The 20,748-nt window shown below is 43.3% G+C and overlaps 1 protein-coding gene across 2 annotated transcripts in view; it reads left to right on the top strand.

Moving 5' to 3' along the window:
* Positions 1–2,131: 2,131 nt before the first annotated feature.
* Positions 2,132–20,748, top strand: part of CRYL1 (crystallin lambda 1) — a 61,375-nt gene continuing 42,758 nt past the window's right edge. For both annotated transcript variants that reach the window (XM_031049588.2, XM_013129228.3), the window contains exons 1-3: positions 2,132–2,280; positions 4,989–5,096; positions 19,345–19,471. In XM_031049588.2, the coding sequence (XP_030905448.1) occupies positions 2,249–2,280; positions 4,989–5,096; positions 19,345–19,471 (267 nt within the window). In that variant the 5' untranslated portion in view covers positions 2,132–2,248. The remainder of the gene's footprint in view (positions 2,281–4,988; positions 5,097–19,344; positions 19,472–20,748) is intronic.

Here is a 20,748-nt window from a genome sequence, read left to right as displayed (position 1 = left end):
CAACTCTTAAGCTGTTACACAATAATGAAACTTTGCTTTTTTTATATATTTTTTTTCTTCCCTTAAGTTTTTATGAGAATTTAACTCTTTATATTTTACTTTCTTCTTGCAAGCTTCTGATCTATTCAGTGACTCATCAGTGTGTCCGCTCATCACAATGGGGAATATGGCTGCTGTCATTACCTAATGAAATAACTTCCGCAGAGCTATGTGGCTTTGTCACTAATATACAGGTGATAATATAGCTCAGATTTCATTGCTGCAGACCTCTTGCTCATCAACAAGACTTAAAGGCCCTGTAATTGCTATTATCAGAACTGTGATTAGGTCTCAAAGCCCTGTAGTAACACCTGCTGAACAATTTAACTGAGTTTTTAATTCTGTTGATTGTAATTGTCTATCTGTAACAGCTTTTGTCTCTAATAGTCTATTACTTGAGGTATGAGTACACATCTAGGGAGATCAAAGACTGTTAAAATAACTGACTCATCCAAATGTACTTCCAAATGGGAGTGATGGTGAACTTGTTCTGAAAACCGTGTTTCCAAGCCCAGGAGACTTTAGTTTTAGGTTCTAGGAACTTTTTTTTTTTCTTTTTTAAATAAAAGCCTGAGCACACGAAGTAAGGATTTATTGATTGCTTCAGCTATGCTTTGGCTAAACAAAGCTCTTTTTGTTTGTAACATGTGCCAAGTTATGCCATTTTGAATTAGTCTTCAAAGGAACAAAATTGCTAGCTGATAAAATCATAAAACACTTTCTATGCTAGCCTATGGAAGCAACAGTACTGACATGGCACTCTTGTCCTACTTTCTTAAATCTTCCTGTGGCCCAGTTACATTCACTTTGCTCCGCCTACATTGTCCATTTACTGGCAGATCTCAGGTTACATGGATGGTGATAAAGTTGGGAAGTCACAGAGGTGCTAGTTTGGTTATCCTAAGTCTTTAGGAATTTAGATTTTTGACATCTCTGTCAAAATTAGCAATGTGCTAACGAGGAGGATGGATATACAAGGTTACTAGCTAGGTCTTTTATTATATGGTTTTCTTGGAAACTAGGAGAAGTGATAGACAAGTGAAGGTTTACTGAATTTCATCAGTAATCATGAAACATTTATTCTGGGAACAAATGTGTTAATTTTCAACTTAATTATTTTCAGAAAGCCAGAAACACAAGAAATCTTGCCATGTATTTCTCAGCTGTACTAAGAGCACAGTAATACAATTTTTAATAACAAGTAAACATTTAAAATATTGTCTCTTTTCAGGAATATCCAGCATGATTACAGAGCAATATGCAGATGAGTAGGAACCACACAAAATTAGAAAAAGCGAGTAACACAGCATGCCAGCAGGAACAGTAGATGTAGAGCAGCTGAAAGAATTATATTGTCATAGTAATGTCACACTTTTGCCTGATTTTAGAAAGTTTTTGTACAAAAACCAAGAACAGCCAAAAAAAATCTGAATTCAAGAAGAAGCTATTTTTAAGATAGCTTTGCTTAATGTGAAAAGTGGAATTAATTTGAACTTTATGTTGGAATTCATGTGCACTTGTCAAAAACCAGAGAGCAGTAGCGTTTGATATATTCTAGTGCTGTCTCTGGCCAAAGTGTGACAGGGTATTTGCAACTCCAAAGGTGACTGAATTCCAAGGCCCAAGTTTCCCAGGTGTTTCAGTTTCATTGGGATAGTGGAATACCTTTGATTATGTGGCAGTAGGGGTCTATGCGTTTTAAGGGCACGTAAACCCTTGGTCTTTACCCACTCCAGAGCGGGTGTAACAGGCAGCCCCTTGTCCCCGCCCAGCTGCCCTCGGCAGCTCGTCTTGCAGGTGAGCACTCTCACCTGCTACCTCTTAGAAGGTGAGCATGCAGGGCCGGTCTTACAAGGAACGAAAGCAGCGCTCCCGGCACGTTGAGGTGTGAGGAGTGAGGGTGATAACCCTGACCTGCGGCGGGTACGGGCTGCACGGAGCTTGGCCCGGCTGCGAGCCTCCGGTGTGCGTCGGGCGGGGCCCGGCCGGGGCGGGCTCTTTCTCCGTCAGGGAAGGGAAGGCCGCCGGGCGGCTCGAGGAGCGGCCGCTGAGGGGCGCGGCGCGCAGCCAATCGGAGCACTCGTAGCAGGAGCCAATGGGGGCGGCTGTGACATGGCGGGAGCCGTGTGTGGGGGTGGGCGCGCGCGCAGTGAGGCAGCTCTAGTTCCCGTGGTTCTGTGTCGGCCGTGCACCTTCCGGACTCGCAGGCATGGAGCCCGGCCAAGTTGCGATCATCGGCAGGTAAAGCCCCTGCTTTTCTCTCCCCTTCCGCGGGTAGGTGTAGTACTCAGGGGAGGAGCAGCCAGCCCGGCTTGGCCCTTGGGGGATCTGCGAACGGATGCCCGGGGACGTGCGAAGGAGCTGGGGCGCCGTCCAGGCGAAGTCCGGCCTGCCTGGAGTGGGCTCGCCACCTCAGCGTGGCGAGTAGGGCGTTGTCGCGGCCGCTGCAGGCGTCGGGTGTTGCGGCCAGGTGCTAACTCGGGGCAGTCGGTGGGGTCCAGCATGTGCAGCACTGGTGTGGGGGAGCAGTGCGAGGAGGGCAGGCCAGGTGCGGGTTCCTGCTGGTATTCAGAAACCATGGGAGGAATGCACTTCTCTGGCTCACAGGAAAGAGTGTCTTAAGTCTCTGACAGCTTTGTGCCACTTAAAAACCGAACAAATCAAACTCCAGCAAACAAATGTCCACAGCATCTCTGCTTAAAGTAAGTAATTCCTGAGATCTGAAAGACTGCTGCCTTTTTTCACTGCAATGTTTTGTGTGTGTAGGTGCAAGGGGAGTGCAGAAATCTAAGAATAGCTTTAAGATCCTGTTTGTCAACTATGTCAAAACTCCTGAGCTTCTCTTGGTCGCTATATTTTATTGACAGCAGTGTTTCTGACTTGTGTAGGAATGCATTGTTTTGTCTTCTTGAGCTAAACCCGGAGTTCTTTATTTGATCAGTAATCTGGTGGGAAGAGAAAACATGGGCCAGACAGTAACAGCCCCCAACACACCACTGTAACTTGGTGCTAGAAGCACGGTCTCCGTTTATTAGCAAGACCAGTTGAGGTCTCGGGACACGTGTCTGGGTGCCCCCATGTGACAGTGGAGTCGGTGTGTGAAGGGTCGAGAGAGCTTGGCTCTCACTTGCTGTGCCTGCTGTGGCATAATCACACTGAAGGCAGGGCAACTGTTTCTGGTAGCACCTGCAGAAGTTGTGTGAGCAGATCTGATTGTTAGTACTTCATCACTGGACCCAAAATGACAGTGTTTGAAGTGTCAAAAAGCACTGTCTTGGAGTCAGATATACTAATACCACCTCATAGTGTTGCTGTACACAGGAGTAACAGTGCAGGCCTGACACTTGTCATTGACTTACTCTATATGCTCTATAGCTCAACAGAAAAATTATTGAATTAAAAAAAAAAGACATACAATTTTAGAAATATTTTTTAATCAAACTTTATCAATTTAAGAAAGCTTAATTTAAAAGTGCAATTTGAGAGATGATGCTATTTTATAAAGACGGTGATAGCTAAGATATGGTTGTTAAAATTTAAGTGATCCAAATATTTTTATTTGAGAAATACTTGTTAGCTAGGAGGCTACAGTAGTTCACAAACCTTGACAATACTTTACTTTTTTCATAAGCATGTTTGTTCGTAGCTTGCTGAGAACTGCTGAGGTGTGGGCTTAGTAAAGTGAGATTCTAATTTTTTCTTTTAAATTAGAAGTATCAAGTGAGAACTTACTGCCCACTCAACGCTAAATGCAGAGTTGCTTTTTTTCCTTCCAATTATTTCCACTGATTCCTGCTGTTTCCTAGAACTTCCTGTTTTGTTCTTTCTTTTTTTAATATGTAAACCAAAGGCTGAATTTGTTCCTGTTTTCTCTTCCTTCTTCTGTCATCTGCCCTACTGCTTTATCTCTGACTTTTGCTCTCCTTTTAATCCTTTATCAATGCCCTAGTGGCATTGCATTTTCCAGTTGCCAGAGGTTGCTTAAGTTTAATACTGCAAATACAATGATTTTTGGAAATGACAGGAAATGCATGTAATTATTAAACCTCCACTGTTGGTATGGAGCTCTGCTCTTGTCTCTGTTAGGGAATATTTTTTTTTTTGTGATCTCAGGTTATTTAAGCTTCTGACACTGTGCGTCGGTTTGAAGAGACTGCACCTACTATAAATTAAGTTAAAACCTGCATTGCTTTGAGAGACATGATAAAATTGTCAGTCACTTCAAGTTTCTTCTCTGTGTTTCTTAGTAACGGGACTTTGGCAAAAGGTGTAGGGACGTAAGCAGGTTGTTCCTGTGTGCTTCCAGCATTATAAGACTGCTTAATCTAAAAATAAATGTAGTGCTAGGGGAGGGTAGGTAGAACAGTAATATCAAACCCATGTTTGGTTGTTTGCCTTTCTTCTTCCCTCCGTTTTTCACATGCTTATGATAATTCACATGCTTCCTGAATTGTTGAACACCCACAACTTCAGTAGCTAGGTCTCATTTTTTCTGATCAGCTCTGAAGCAGGAACCTGAACTCTTGGACCACCAGGCTGCTGTCTGTCTTTAGTTTACGAACTGAACAAATTAGTTTTGGGGTTTTTTTTAAATCTTTTTTAGTGTAATTTCATGCACCAATTCCAAGTTAAGTTTGTAGCTGCCGAAAGTGTTGATACTCGAGTCCAATGTCCCAAAGTAGTAGTTCCTACTATTTGAATTCTGCTGTCCTTTTTCTACTTTATTTGGGTTTTTTAATTTCCCATTATCTTTCTTCTAGCTGTCAGAGAACCTGCTACACAGCTAGCAAAGGATATTTGTCTGTTAGTTGTTTCTTATCAGCATGTAACCAATCTTTTAACCAGGTATTGAAGTGTCCAAGCTCTGTTCTCCTTGCAATGCTTGTAAGACCTCATTCCTCAAAATAAATGCTTCTTTATTAATTGGTTTATATATATTGTCTTTTCAGTGGACTTATTGGTCGCAGCTGGGCCATGGTGTTTGCTGCTGGAGGCTTCAAGGTGAAACTTTATGATGTTGCACAACAGCAGCTAACAAGTGCACTGGAAATTATTCGGTAGGTCACCTGGCTTGAAATGACTGGGATTGTAATGAAATGGTGGGATTTCTGTAATTATGGATAAACAGTCATCTCTTACTGTTTAAGGAAGCATAGATTTTAATCTTTGAAGAAGGCTTTAACTTTGAAATACAGGTCCTGTTAAGATCAGAACTGTGTTCCCATATCTCTCAATGACACTGCTGAAGAGCACTTTAATTCTTAATGACTGAGGAGTTCAAGTTTAAATCCAAATTCTTGAAACAGTATTTACTATGATTAGTTTATCTATAGGCTAAGCTTAAAATACATGGCCAGAAAAGTCTGTACGTAGAAAGACAACAAGGACTCCTTCAAAGTGGAAGTAGGTTACTATGGATTGTTGAGAAGCCATGCTACAGTTATGGGTATTCTATAACTAGATTTTTTTTAATTCTTAACTAGTACTTTTTGGGTCCTAGAAGAACAAGTTGCTAAAGATGATCTGTTCTAGTAAAGGCTGGGAGTCATCTTTAGAAGGAACAAATTTGAGGGTGACAACATGAGAATAGTCACATCGGTTCAGATCAACAATTCTACAGCCATTTTCTCTCTTGCCTGTGGTACTATGGCTAAAGCCACAAGTTTTTGTTGCATGACAGAGCTATAAATTCAAGTCTTGCCTGTCTGCTCCTGTTCACCAACCTTCAGTGCCTTGAAGTAGTTTATGTATTCAGCAACTCTAAATTTCTTCCAAGAATTTCTCTTAACCTTCCCTCAAACCTGTGTGAATCCTTTTGCATCCTCCTTGCGAAAGGATTTTGTGTTCTGCAGGTTTACTGTTCACTGGTGAAGAGCTATTTGCTTTTGTTTGTTTTGAACCTTACTCCTCAACTGTTTTGGCCCGTACTCCTTATGTTAGACGGGACAGCATCTCATTGGTCCTGTTCACCCTCTTGAGGATGGTGCTGGAAATAGAGCTAGTTTATGCCCATGAGACCATTTTTAAAATCACCTATTTCCCCACACCTCTCTTTCTAAGTAGGTGTTAGTGAAACCAACAGTTTCTGTTGCTCCACCTAGATGACTGACACTTTTGTCTTTTTTAGAGATTTACTGTAATAATGGCAGCGGGGATGAGGTTCTCGGTCACTGTGGAGGGGGAAGTTCTGCAGTCTACATTACTAAAGACAGCACTCATTTCCATTTTGTTCTTTTTTAATAGGAAAATTAGGACTTCAGCCTTCCAAGTGTTTCAGTTTGGAAAAGTGAAGCATAAAGTGTTGTGTGTAAGAGGGAAGAGTGGTATTTGAGTTTGTCTGTACTGGTCCATGCCTGCATTTGCTATCCTATAGGAGTTCAAGGCAAGTTTTGCCTTTTGCTTAAAGTGTGCTTAACTTACAATTAACTTGTGTATATTGGCTGTGATACCATCCTAGTTAAATAGCCTAGTTTCTGGATATTCTGAAATCAGTTGGCAGTGTGAGAGCATCTTAAAAGCATTAATATCGGAAGAGGAAAACAGACCATTAATGACCCTCTTTACGAAGGGGAACTGTTTATATATGTAAAAATAGAATAGTTAGGGTTGGAAAGGACCAATTTGGTGGCCTTCCATGATGGGGCTATGGAACTGATGGATGGGGTGGAGCAGTTGATGTCATCTGCCTGGACTTGTGCAAAGCGTTCGACACTGTCCCACACGACATCATTGTCTCTAAATTGGAGAGACATCAAATTGATAGGTGGACCACTCAGTGGATAAAGAACTGGCTGGATGGTCGCACACAAAGAGTTGTGGTCAACGGCTCAATGTCTGGCTGGAGACCAGTAACGAGTGGTGTCCCTCAGGGATCTATATTGGGACTGGTCTTGTTTAACATCTTTGTTGGTGACATGAACAGTGGGGTTGAGTGCGACCTCAGCAAGTTTGCCGATGACACCAAGCTGTGTTGTTCGGTTGATACGCTAGAGGGAAGGAATGCCATCCAGAGGGACCTTGACACGCTTGTGAGGTGGGCTGATGCCAACCTGATGAAGTTTAACCATGACAAGTGCAAGGTCCTACACCTGGGTTGGAGCAATCCCAGGCACAGCTACAGGTTGGGCAAAGAAGAAATTCAGAGCAGCCCTGCGGAGATGGACTTGGCGGTGTTGGTCGATGAGAAAATGAATATGAGTTGACAGTGTGTGCTCACAGCCCAGAAAGCCAACCATATTCCGGGCTGCATCAAAAGAAGCGTGACCAGCAGGTCAGAGAAGGTGATCCTGCCCCTCTACTCTGCTCTCGTGAGATCTCACTTGGAGTGTTGTGTGCAGTTCTGGTGCCCTCAATATAAAAAGGACATGGAACTGTTAGAGCAAGTCCAGAGGAAGGCCACGAGGATGATCAGGGGACTGGAGCACCTCTCATATGAAGACAGGCTGAGAAAGTTGGGGCTGTTCAGCCTGGAGAAGAGAAGGCTGCATGGAGACCTCATAGCAGCCTTCCAGTATCTGAAGGGAGCTATAGGGATGGTGGTGAGGGACTAGTCATTAGGGACTGTAGTGACAGGGCAAAGGGTAACGGGTTAAAACTTCAACAGCGGAGTTTTAGATTGGATATAAGGAAGAAATTCTTTACTGTTAGAGTGGTGAGGTGCTGGAATGTGTTGCCCAGGGATGTTGTGAATGCTCCATCCCTGGCAGTGTTCAAGGCCAGGTTGGATGAAGCCTTGGGTGATATGGTTTAGTGTGAGGTGTCCCTTCCCATGGCAGGGGGTTTGGAACTAGATGATTTTAAGGTGCTTTCCAACCCTAACTATTCTATGATTCTATGATTCTATTGTAGGTTTCATGATGCAAATACTATGCAGTTTTGTCAACTAGTATTTAAATCATTATATCTATTAAAATACAGTCAAATTTGAACTTCTTTGCACTGATTTCGTAGCACACAACCTGCAATAAATCCCTTTGACTTATATGATACTTGTGTAATAGCTGGAGCTTGAATAGGTTATGAGGGCTTGCAGGAGAGAGTGGCAGGGGAATGCCTGTTGGATTAGTCTGACAAAGCCAGCTGGTGGCTACTTCTCTGGACTTGCTGGTATTTGCTTTCTTTTTCCCCTTCAAATAGCTAGTACGTTAAGGAAAGCTTTTAGGTTTAGGGTTTTTGTGGATTATTTTGGTTTTGTATTGAAAAGTATTTATACCATCCTAGACTGCAGTCCATGAACTTTCAGTGTATGGAGATCCTCTACATATTAAGGAGAAACTGAAGTGTGGAGATGACTATTTGTATCTTCCCTTTATGAAACGAAAGTGAGATTTGAGTAGTAAACATTTTCTTCTAAAAGGAGGTGATACTTTGACAGAAATGGTACTTAAGTATTAAATACTCTATGTCATTAACTTTTATCACATTGACTTGTAACTCATTGCCCTTTATATAAATTCAGAACTCCTCAGGATTCATTAACCTAAAGAGTTCAACTCTCTTAGAACAGCAGGTAGGTAGCAGTGGTGTGTATTCCTGCCAGAGGACTAGAGTGAGTCTGGAATGGACCTACAGTCATCAGGAAAGCCTCCATGTATCTCTATGGAAGATCTGAAATATATCTGTAAATTTATTCAAATCACTTGTCATGGGTAAAAATACTTGAGATTAAAGCATGGGATTTGGATCTACTGAAACAAGAGGAAATATGTATCGGGTGGCCACAATATCAGTAAACCAGGTACAGAAAGAAAGGGAGAGTGTGTTTACTAAGGCATAACATGGTGTGATGGATTTACCACCTATCTACCTGTTGATAGACACATGCCAGTCAGTGCTCTGACACATGAAACGACCGCACGTTGGACTGAACTGGGTGTACCAGTGGCATTATTAACCAGTGTCTGCTCTAATGGAACAACCTTATGTTCTGAAGAATCACTGATGAACAGCTTTATGCTACACTTGACCTACTGAATGTATGCTGTAGTAACCTGCCTTGGAAAATGTAACTCGTGTCCATTCTGCTGAGTTTTGAGTCGGTGTGATTCTGATTTGAGTAGAAGATTGCTAAACTTTAAAGTAATGAGAATTAGAAAAGCAAGTAGTACCCTATTCCTGAAGATAATTCTAAAAGATAGAATGTAGAAAAACTTTACTACATGCCCCCAAGAAAACTTTTACGATTCTTGTAATACGTAAACTTTTTTCAAACAGTTACTGTGCTACTGTTGTAAACATAATTATGCTGCTGATAAAGATTCATAAATTCCAGTGGAAATGCTGTATTTCTCTCCCTATGTAACTGGTTCATGTTTTATATAGAACAGTTTTTGTGCATATAATGAAAACTTGCAAGGGGAGAAAGTTTGGTTGAAGAGGACACTAAAACTTGGATGTTTGCACCTGTAATCTACGTTTTTTTTTTCTAGTAGATGCTGGTTAGATATGGTATTTACTTAGATACAAAACTTCATCTCTTCAGGATACAGGAGCAAGTGACTGATTTTAATATCTAAAATCACAAACAATTGTATACATAAAGCTATAGATAATTTTATTTAAAAACAACATAGCAGGTCTTGGTGTGTGGTACTGAATCTAAAGTAAAAGTGAGGCTGTTCAGTGAGAATTACTTGTATGTCAGCTTTATCTGACTATAAATTGATCCTCTGCATGGTTCAAAGGTGTTGGACCTTTAAAGACCTGGAGCCAGGCAGTCTTGAGATCAGAATCTCATCCTTTCTCTCTTCATTAATTATTAATTTAGCCATAAATGTTATTGGACTTGATACATAGTGCAGCATTGGGCTAAGCAGTGTCACCTTTTCTGTGTTGTAGAAGCACAGTTGCTGTGAAAACTGAACAAGAAGTGGGAGCTGGAAGAAGTGGCATTCCCCTGTCCTACCCTGGCCACATGAAGTACTTTAAGAATTCTGTACTGTTGTAAATGGGGATCTGGAACTTGTAATGTCGTGCCTGATATATGGCAGGTCACAAGGCCAAGGAGATAAACCCTATGACTCTCTTTATAGCCAGAGTTTTGAAAGACTTTCCCCTCTAACACATGTTCACTGTCTTTCTCTTTTCAGGAGGAGTCTCCAGAAAAGACGTTAGAATGTACATCTTGCAGTCTGATGCCCTCTTATGCTTTGTGTGTATGAAAAGGGGAACAGTTTACTGGGTTGGTTTTGTAGCATAAGGAGTGCAGTGATGCAGGCTCTGCCTTCTTTTCCTGTGGCATATTCCATGACTTGTGTGGCTAGATACTTTCCCAGGCTGGCCTTCTCTTCAGGTCTCTGTTCTGTATTGTATCAATACTATACTCATATCAAAGGCAAAATGAAGCTTGACTTAAGTCTTTGTTGATAGTTTTGTATATCTCATTTGAGGGGAAAACTTCTAACTAGATGATTCTTCTCAAAGTGTATTTTGGTATTGAGTGCCTGACACTGATGCATCAAGCTTGTGCTAAATCATGGGCTCGATTCTACCTTTTCAATTTTTCTTTGATCTCCTTCCCCATTCTTCCCCTTGAAAAGCGTAAGTAACTAGCTAGGTGAAATTGATTCATTTGCAGAATTAACTAGAGAATGTATTGATAGGCTTTGGAAGCGGATATAGTCTGTCTCTCAAAAGGTTCTGCCTGGCCATTCTGTAGTTGAAAACACCTCCAAAGGGAAGTGTTGTCTTTTCACCTCATTCCTCTATGGGAGCCAGTCCCCTGGGCAACTAGAATATATGATTTAGATACAACTGATCTTTGTAATTGCAGAGGCTGTGTTTTGAGAAGTTAACGGTGTTAACATTTGCCTGGTATACAGAAGTAACAGATTGTCCAAAAAGCTGTATAAATGTCCTATAAAAGGCTTTCAAGGCTTGGCTACACAAAACCAAGGCTAGCTGAATCTGGTGTTAGCAGTATGTCTGCAGGTATAAGAAGCTGGACTTCAGACTTTCCAGAGACCCTTTCAGCCAGCGTATCTGTGACTCTAGGAGATGCAGGTTTCAGACTGGGTTGGCATGGTTAGAAGCAAAAATGTGAACTGTGGGTGTCTGTTTTAGGTAGGCCTACTTTGGGTTTGGTGAGAATTTCCATCTTGAAGGTAAACTTAAACAAGCAAAATTGACACCCTGAGAGTGCCATGGCTGGAAAGCAGTTTGTGTGATAACTTCAGGAATCTCAGAATTTTGATTTGCTTTTGTGCACCACCATGCTCTTACACTGTAGTCCTTTGCTTTGTGCCTCTTTAAAACTGTGTCAAAGGCAGATGTGCAACTATCAGTCTTTAACATACTGCCAAACATGTGGATGAAGTATTTGACAGCTCTGAGTCTCTCCTGTCTGGACAGAAACATGCATACTTTTGTGGGCCAACTTGTACTGCAGTCTTATGAAGACGTAATATGTAATAACTCTTCCCTGGTGGTCTGGTTTCTGCTTACCTTTAGCCTGGGGGAGGCAGGAAGAGGGAAAGTGGCTGATACTTTCTTTCAGATAGCTAACAACATAGTATTAGCAGCTTACTATTTGGCCATTTCATGTGTGGACAGTAAGCTTGTCCTGGTGATAGGGGCTCTTAGTTGGCTACTTGATCTGTTGTCCCATGCTAGATAGATGGGACCAGTGATGGTTTTTTTGGTTGTTGTGCTTTGTGTTTTTTTTTTTCCTGTGCCAACTACCCTCTCATCAGACAGCACTAGATGGTAATGCCATGACTGGTTAATGGTGCTACTCTTTGGGTAGTGGTGGTTGGCTAAACGTGTTGTCTTTTCTTCCCTTCCCACCTTTTCCTTACTGGTTTTGGTAGTAAGTTTATGATTAAGTGGTCTTTAATCTTGCAGGTATTTGCTTGTTACAACAGTGTGTGCTGAATACTGTGCCCAGTAGTAACTATGGATAAATGTGAGGCAGTGGGGTATGAACAAGATGGCTTAAATGTTAGCATCACTTGCAAGGTCCTTCTGTAAAGACACTTAGGGTAGGAATTGTAATCAAGAGCATTCTAGGCAGTTTATGTGATCAGGAGTGTTACTAGAGGTTGGGTGCCTTATCTTAAAGCAGATACTGGCTCAGTTCCCAGAGTAATGTTGACATAGGCAGCCAGGTACAACAGTAAAACTGCACATAGACCAAGTGTGGGCTCTAAAAGGAAGTAGTATTTTCTTATGGAAATTCTTCAAAGACCTCACAGGTACTGAGTCAAACTCTTCAAGCTGTGCACACGATACAACTGCAGAGTAAAGTCCTGTGGTGTCTGCTGTGCACGTGGCTGCAATGACCTGTGTCTGTGGTCAGCCTCAGGGATGATCACCCTGAAATCCAGGCTGCCTTGAATGAAAAGGCACCCAGCAGATGTCAGTGGTGCACTGCTGTATATACTAGTGGGTCTTTCTAGTGCCTAAATGTATGATAAGTATCAGGGGATGCTCACTTCCTTTGCCAGACTTTTGTGGTAGTCTTAATACCCCAAGGGAATATAAAGAGGGCTTAGCATTTGGAAGACTTTAAATTCATTTGTTGACTAAACCAACTAAAATGTCAGTAAATATATTGGTAAAGGTGGACAAAGGAGAAAATTTCCTGGGAGGAAAAGCCAAAATTGAAGTAATGCATGTATTCCTTATTCCATGCTTTAAATAACCATACTGAATTAAATAAATGGCTGATGTGAAGAATTTTGTTTGGGAGGGAAAAAAACAGTCCAGTGGTTTTGCAGGTTAATTACAAAATGGTGTTCTTAGTACACAGTGTAGAGTGTAATTGCTAATGACAGAGAAGCAGAGATGACAGAATTGTCATCATTGGCAGATGAGGAAAGGCGTGAAACGAGATGGGTGCTGCAAACTTCTCTAAGAGCTTGTGGAATTAAAATTAAAAGCCAGATCCCTTGGTCTATGGCTCTTGCATTTTTGAATCCTTCCATTAACAATCACAGACTGGCATTTCAGGGGACCAGGAAGGAAGAGATAAATGTAGTATTACAAAGGAACATTTTCACCCTCTTTTTCAAAGAAGGAAATAGTTCTATTGTGGTCTCTTCAAACTTAAATTTTTAGTTTGTTTTGCTTTTTAAAGGAATATAGAGCCTGTGAGCAAGAATATGCTGAATTTGGGCAGGAACACAGCTACATGTATGCTGAAGTAAAATTCTCATTCTTTGGAAGTTAATGGTAGATTTAGTAAGCCAGTTCAAGCTGAAGATCTGATGCTGAGGTGTGACTAGCTTCCATATAGTTAATTATGAAGTGGATTGTTTTTAAATAAATTCCTGTAAATTTTCATATTTGGCTTAGAATACTGTGATCTCAGTGTCTCATTTACTGCCATTATAAAATGTTATTGCATACGTGGATGCCTAAAAATTGTCAGACAGATACACCTGAAACACTTAGTTCTCCCTTCTCTAAAAGAGAGCTGAAGATGTTTGTCTCAGATGTCTCTTGACAGAGTATGCACGATGAAGCACACTTGTTTTGTTTAAGGAATTCTGGAGGAGGAAGTGTAATATTTTTATTTGATCTACGGACTCAATACTTGTTGACAAGGAAGAGCTCTAAATAAAAGGACGATTTGACAAAGTGTGAGTGCATTCTCACACATTGCTCAGCAGTAGTTGGTAGAAAATGAGGTGATCCACATTCTTTTCACTTTTAATTTAAAAAGCTGCTTGAAAAATACAGAATCTTAGAATCATAGAATAGTTAGGGTTGGGAAGGACCTTAAGATCATCTAGTTCCAGCCCCCCCTCACACTAAACCATGTCACCCAAGGCTCTGTCCAGCCTGGCCTTGGACATGGCCAAGGATGGAGCATTCACAGCTTCCCTGGGCAGCCATTCCAGTGCCTCACCCCCCTTAAAGTAAAGAACTTCTTCTTATATCCAATCTAAATTTCTCTTTTTTAAGTTTGAACCCGTTACCCCTTGTCCTACTACTACAGTCCTTCATGAAGAGTCTCTCCCCAGCATCCTTATAGACCCCCTTTAGATACTGGAAGGCTGCTATGAGGTCTCCACACAGCCTTCTTCAGGCTGAACAGCCCCAACTTTCTCAGCTTGTCTTCATACAGGAAGTGCTCCAGCCTGATCATCCTCATGGCCCTCTTCTGGACTTTTTCCAACAGTTTCATGTCCTTAAGCTGAGGACACCAGGACTACACACAATACTCCAAGTGAGGTCTCACCTGAGCAGAGTAGAAGGGCAGGATCACCTCCTTCGACCTGCTGGTCACACTTCTTTTGATGCAGCCCAGGGTACAGTTGGCTTTCTAGGCCTGTCCTCAGCAGACTTGCTGAGGGCGCACTCAATCCTGCTGTCCATGTCACCAACAAAGATGTTGAACAATTCCAGTCCCAACACAGATCCCTGAGGGACACCACTCATTACTGGTCTCCAGATGGACATTGACCACAACTCTGCGTGCTGCCATCCAATCAATTCTTTATCCACCAGATGGTCCACCTATCAATTTGATGTCTCTCCAATTTAGAGACAAGGATGTCATGCGGGACAATGTCAAATGCTTTGCACAAGTCCAGGTAGATGACATCAACTGGTCTACCCCTGTTCCATAGAATGCCACCAAATTGGTCAGGCAGGATTTCCCTTAGTGAAGCTGTGCTGGCTGTCAACAACAACCTTGTTTTTCATGTGCCTTAGCATGCCTTCCAGGAGAATCTGCTCCAAGATTTTGCTAGGCACAGAAGTGAGACTGACTGGTCTCTAGTTCCCTGGGTCTTCTATTTTCCCCTTCTTGAAAATGGGGGTTATATTTCCCTTTTTCCAGTCATCAGGAACTTCATCTGACTGCTGTGATTTTTCAAATATGACAGACAATGGCTTAGCAACTTCATTTGCCAGCTTCTTCAGGACCTGCAGATGGATTTCATCAGGTTCCACGGACTTGTGCACATTCAGGTTCTTAAGATGGTCTCAGACCTGATCCTCTTCTACACTTGGCATAAGGTCTTCATTCTCACAGTCCCTGCATCTGTCTTCCAAGACTTGGGCAGCGTGGTCAGAGCATTTCCCAGTAAAGACTGAAGCACAGAAGTCATTAAAAACTTCAGCCTTCTCCAAATCCAGGATAGCCAGTTCTCCTGATAGCTTCTGGAAAGGGCCCATGTTGTCCCTTGTCTGTCTTTTATTTGCTACATACCTACAGAATCTCTTCCTGTTCTTTCACATCCCTTGCCAAATTTAATTGTAACTGGGTCTTAGCTTTCCTAACTGCTTCCTGGACAACATCCTTGTATTCTTCCCAGGCCACCTGTCCTTGCTTCTGCCTTTTATAAGCCTCTTTTTCTCTCTGAGTTTCCTCAGTAGCTCCTTATCCATCTATGGTGGTCTCCTGGCCCTCCTGCTGTACTTCCTACTAGTTGGGATGCAACACTCCTGAGCTTGTAGCAGATGATCCTTGAATATCAACCAACAGTCTTGGGCCCCCCTGCCCTCTAGGGCTATATCCCATGGAACAGGTTACTGAAGAGGCCGAAGTCTGCTCTGTTGAAGTCCAGGGCAGTGAGCTTGCTGCACCCTCTTCTCACTGTCCTCAGGATCTCGAACTTTACTATCTCATGATTGCTACAACCAAGACTGCCCTGGAGTATTACATTTCCAACCAGCCCCCCTCCCTATTGGTGAGCACAAGGTCAAGCATGGCCTCTCTATTATTTGCAAAAGGAAGTTGTCTTCCACAAAATTGAGGAACCTCTTGGATTGCTTGTGCCAGGTTGTACCATCCCTCTAACAGATATCAGGGTGGTTGAAGTCCCCCATGAGCGCAAGGCCTGCAAGCATGAGGCTGCTCTTATTTATCGAGTGCTTTATCCATAGAGTTCTCTTGATCAGGCGGTCTGTAACAGATCCCCACAGTAATGTCCCCCATTGCTGTTTTCCCTTTGACCCTGACCCACAAATTCTCTGTTAAAAGATCACCAGTCCCCAGAGTTCCATACTCTCCAGCCTGTCACTGACAAATAGCAAGCCCCTCTCCCCATCTGCTGTGCCTGTCTTTTCTAAAGTGCCTGTAAGCTTCCATTCCAACACTCCAGTCATAGGAGCCATCCCACCATGTGTCTATGATACTAATTATGTCATATCCCCGTACGCATACACACAGCTCTAATTCCTCTTGTTTATTCCTCATACTATGGGTGTTTGTGTAGAGGCATCTGATCAGAGCTCCAAATGAAGCTGGCTCATTGGCTGGAGCAGCTGAAATAGCTTTGCATCACTCCGAGCATTTATTATAGGTGCTGCAGCTGACTGGAATGATGTCCGCCTCCTCCAACACATCTAGTTTAAAGCGTTTTTTGACCAGTCTGGCCAGCCTCCTACCAAAACAGCTCTTATCCTTTTCTGTCAGTCCAGCTCCACCAGCCTCCAGTAGACCTGGCCTCCTGAACTGAGTCCCATGTTCTAAATACTCAAACCCCTGACTACGGCACCACTGTTCTAACCATTTATTAACCTGGCCAATCCTTACAGCCTTTTTAAGGTCCTTCCCTTTATCCTGGAGAATTACTGTCTGAGCTCCAGAGACCCTAATCACCTCTCCCAGGGCTCTGTAGTCCTTTTTAATGTTCTCTGAGCTACTGCTGTCTGTATCGCTAGCACCCACATGGATCACTAGAAGGCCAGGCAACCTCTCAGCAACATTCCTGATCTGTGTCCCTGGTGGGCAGCACACCTCCCTTGAGACTGGGTCAGGCCGACAGATGGGTGCCTCTGTGCCTTTTAAAGTAGAGTCCCCTACTACTAGGACTACTGTGGCTGCTTTTTACTGGTGGCACCACTAGCCCTCTTTACTGGTACGTGAGCCGGGTGTTCATGTGGTGAGGTGTGTGTTTCCTCCTTAGCCCCCTGCAGAACTGCAAAGTGGTTCTGGGTGTGGATGTCAGGTTTAGGATGAAGCCCCTCTCTTTCAATTGTCCTGTGCCTTTCCTTTTTTTTTTTTTTTTTTTTTACTAGTTCGGGGTTAACAGCTTTCTTCTTTCCTGTATGAGCCACGATGGGCGCTTGAGGCCCCTGCACCGTTTGGGTCTGGAGCAAGCAGTCCTGCTTCCTCTCAGCTTCCCTGACATCATTTGGCTTGGCGACAGCGTCCTGCAGCTCAGCCCCAGCTGCAGGAGGACCTCCACCAGGGTGCACCGAGTGCAGCCCTGCCCACTGTGCACCCTCCCCTCACCAGACCAGTGCAGGCACTCTCTGCACTCCGAGCTCTGCGCTGCCCCCTCCCCTCTCATCGGCTCTGTCTGGTGCCGACGCTGCCACCGCCGGGGCAGCCAGAGCAGAGCTCCCAGACCTGGCCCGGGTCGTGAGGCGAGCGCTCATCACCCCGCTCGCGCTGCCGGCGCCAACTGCCCCGCTACGCCCTGCCCGTCGTGACACGCCCTGTTTGCCCGCCCTGTTCCCCACGATCCTGGTCCTTTGCGCTCCCTGGGGCGGATTTTTAACCCGTCAGTGCGGGGCCGCCCCTCCTGGCACAGCCCCCTGCGAGTCCCTGCTCGCCTCAGCGGAGCTGCCGGCCTCTGGGCAAGGCCTGGTGAGGGCTTGAGGCTCCCTCGGTGGCTCTCGCCGCTCTGAATTGAGGCTCCTGGACGCTGAGCTTCCCCCCCCCCCCCCGCTCCGGGGTTGAAGGAGTCCTCTCTGGAGCTGCTCACCGAAGGAATTAATGAATATAGATGAAACCTCATACAACTTAATAAAGTGACTGAGAACTGGGCTCCAGTTGCTCTCTGCCTGGTCTGTTAAGGATTGCTGGTGACTGCAGCCCTGTCATTGGCAAGGGGTGAGGAAATGCTGCCCCAGGATGTAAGTGTTGGAGCTGGTCTGGAAAAGCAGTATGGGGCTGACATTGCCTTGACCCTGTGGCTGGCTTCCTGTTCTGCTTCTGAAGAACTAACCCGTCTCCTCTAAGCTAAAGAGACCCAGCTCCCTCAGCCTCTCCTCATAAGGGAGGTGTTCCACTCCCTTAATCATCTTTGTGGCTCTGCGCTGGACTCTTTCAAACAATTCCCTGTCCTTCTTGAAAAGAGGGGCCCAGAGCTGGACGCAGTATTCCAGATACGGCCTCACCAAGGCAGAGTAGAGGGGGAGGAGAACCTCTTGCCCTACTAACCACCCCCTTTCTAATGCACCCTAGGATGCCATTTGCCTTCTTGGCCACAAGGACACACTGTTGGCTCATAGTCATCTTCCTATCCACCAGGACCCCCAGGTCGCTTTCCCCTTCACCTCTACAATTAATGTACTGTTCTGTAAAGCCCCTAGTGAAGGCTCTTATGTGTACAACAGTCACTTAAAGATCATATATGTGATGGTTCACAGGCTGTTCCAGTATTCAGTGATACGATTCCTGTGGTACAAAATATAGTTTCCAGAATGTACAGCTCTGTTTCCCACAGCTTGGCCACCTGCCAGCTGTGGCAGGTTCAATTTATTTATCACATAAAAAGTCATCCAGAAATAAGCCAACACTTCAGAACTAGGTTGTTAGGGAGAAGAAAGGATTATTTATTTTTTTTCCCTGCCTCTCTTCAGGATGAACAATTTTTGCTGAATAATAACCAAAGGAATTTCGGCTTGATGTAACTCGACAGATTTAACCATAATAATGGCTATATCGAATAGTTTTAGGTTGCTTGTGATCTAATAGTTTAATCCCATTTCAATTTCTGTGGAAATTGCTCCTCTAGGTGACTTTTAACAGTAATGAAAATAGCTTGCTTGCTCTGGACGTTGGAGGATTTCAAACTGTAGTGACTTTGAGAAGGTGGCATGTCCACCCCAGCAATGGTGTGTACTTGAACATTTGTTTTGAGCCCTGGCCACTCTAGTAACTACCTGACATTTTTGACACTTGCTCTGTAGTCAGTACCCATATAGTGGTATGGATTTCTTAGTAAGGACTTTTGGCTGTATGGAATGTATTTATTTCTGTACAGCCAAACAGTGTTCCTGTGGTGAGGCTTCATAACAAAAGAAACCTGTTTGTAAAACTAGATGAGGTATATGAAAGGGACCTCTCTTGCTGTTAATTTATGAGTAGAAAAATTCTTGCTGATCTTGAACTAGTGAAAACAAGTTTGAGGTGGTGACAGGTATGGTCTAGGAGTAGATCTTAGAGCTGCCTGTGCTTGAAGAGAGCAAAGAAAAATGACTGAAGTTAACATTTCTATTTTTGAGATTAAATATATGCAGTGTCAAATAGCGTAGTACTACTGTTTTCTTAAGAAGCTTTTTAAAAACTTAACGGTGGTTTAAGAATGATCAAGTACTTAAATGCATGTATGTTTTTGCCAGCAAACAAATGAAAGACCTGGAGGAGTCGGGATTCCTGAAAGGATCTTTGAGTGTGGAGCAGCAGTTGGCTCTCATTAGCGTCTGTACAGACCTGAAGGCAGCAGTAGAGGGTGCTACTTTTATTCAGGTAAGCAAAGGTTTGACAACTGGCAGTTTACAAAGATCATCAAGAAAGAGCTGTGCTATTGTGCAGTAGTGGGCAGTGAAGAGTTCAACATCCTGACCCCATAAGGATAGTTGTGCTTGTTAAAATTAAAGTTCTTTCTAATCCAGTATCTTGACATGAGAGTTCATGCCCCTTTGCAGGATTTCCTACTCAAGAGTCAGTGCAAGTTTCCTCTGGGTTATGTTGGAAGAGGCTGGCAGCTAAGCTGAGAGAGAATTGCTGACCTACATGTGCAACAAAGACTGTACCTGTTAGAAAGATGAATGTAAGCAGGAGATTGCTGGGGATTGATTATCTGTTAGGGAGCAGCACACATCCTAGTGCTGGGACTGAAATGTGTTTCTTCATCTCCAGGTTGGGAAGGCAGGGAGCATGGCTGAGCTCAGGGGTGACTTCTGCTCAGGGGTGACTTCTGCTCTGAATGTATGTATATGCAGTATAGAAAAAAGCAGTTATCTCAGCATTTTAGAATATTAGAAACGGGTTTGATGTATAGGGCTGGAATCAGTGCTGCTGAGTAAAATCAGGATGGGGCACAAGCTGAATTACAGGACCTGATAGTCTGTGGCTGCTTAACCATTAGTATGATCGCTGATATGGGCATAGTTCAGTGAATAGGTGAATTGGGGACTATGTCTGGGATAAAGTATGAATGAGTTTGGATTAGGCTTGGCATCTTCTGCCCTGTGTCATCCCCCACATATTGTGCGATTGACTATATGTGTTTATGTGCTGCAGGCAAGAATTTACAATTTATACTGTTTCGAGCTATAATTCCCACAGTCTGCTTAGCAGCAATGCATCTCTAATAACAAATTGAACTAGAAGAGGCCAGATTTCCAGAGTTTTACTTCCTCCTCAGGTTGGTGAGGTGGAGTGAGAGGGAATGAGAGACAGTGGAAAAACTCACGGAGGAGTCAAGGTATGAATGCACTATAGACTTTTACAGTGGTATACTATTTTGTGTTCATTTTCTCCAGATGATGACACTATATACAGTTACCCTATGTCTTACTCTTTCATTAGTAATGAGCTTAGAGCTTGTCAGTTCATGTAATTGTTTTCACATAGGTATTGCCTACCTCTACTGAGATTAATTTGCAAATTCCTTGTCTAGTCACTCAATCCTGTGAAATCCTCCTGCAAATGTTTGCAGTTGTAGTGATGATGACCATCTTAATTTTACGAGCTTTCAGGTCACTTATGAATGGATATAACAAAAAGTACACGTCTGCAAA

Source organism: Melopsittacus undulatus, chromosome 2 (assembly GCF_012275295.1).
Source record: "Melopsittacus undulatus isolate bMelUnd1 chromosome 2, bMelUnd1.mat.Z, whole genome shotgun sequence".
Lineage (NCBI taxonomy): Eukaryota > Metazoa > Chordata > Aves > Psittaciformes > Psittaculidae > Melopsittacus > Melopsittacus undulatus.
The sequence above is the reverse complement of the archived record's forward strand: the minus strand, read 5'-3'. Positions and strand labels throughout refer to the sequence as shown.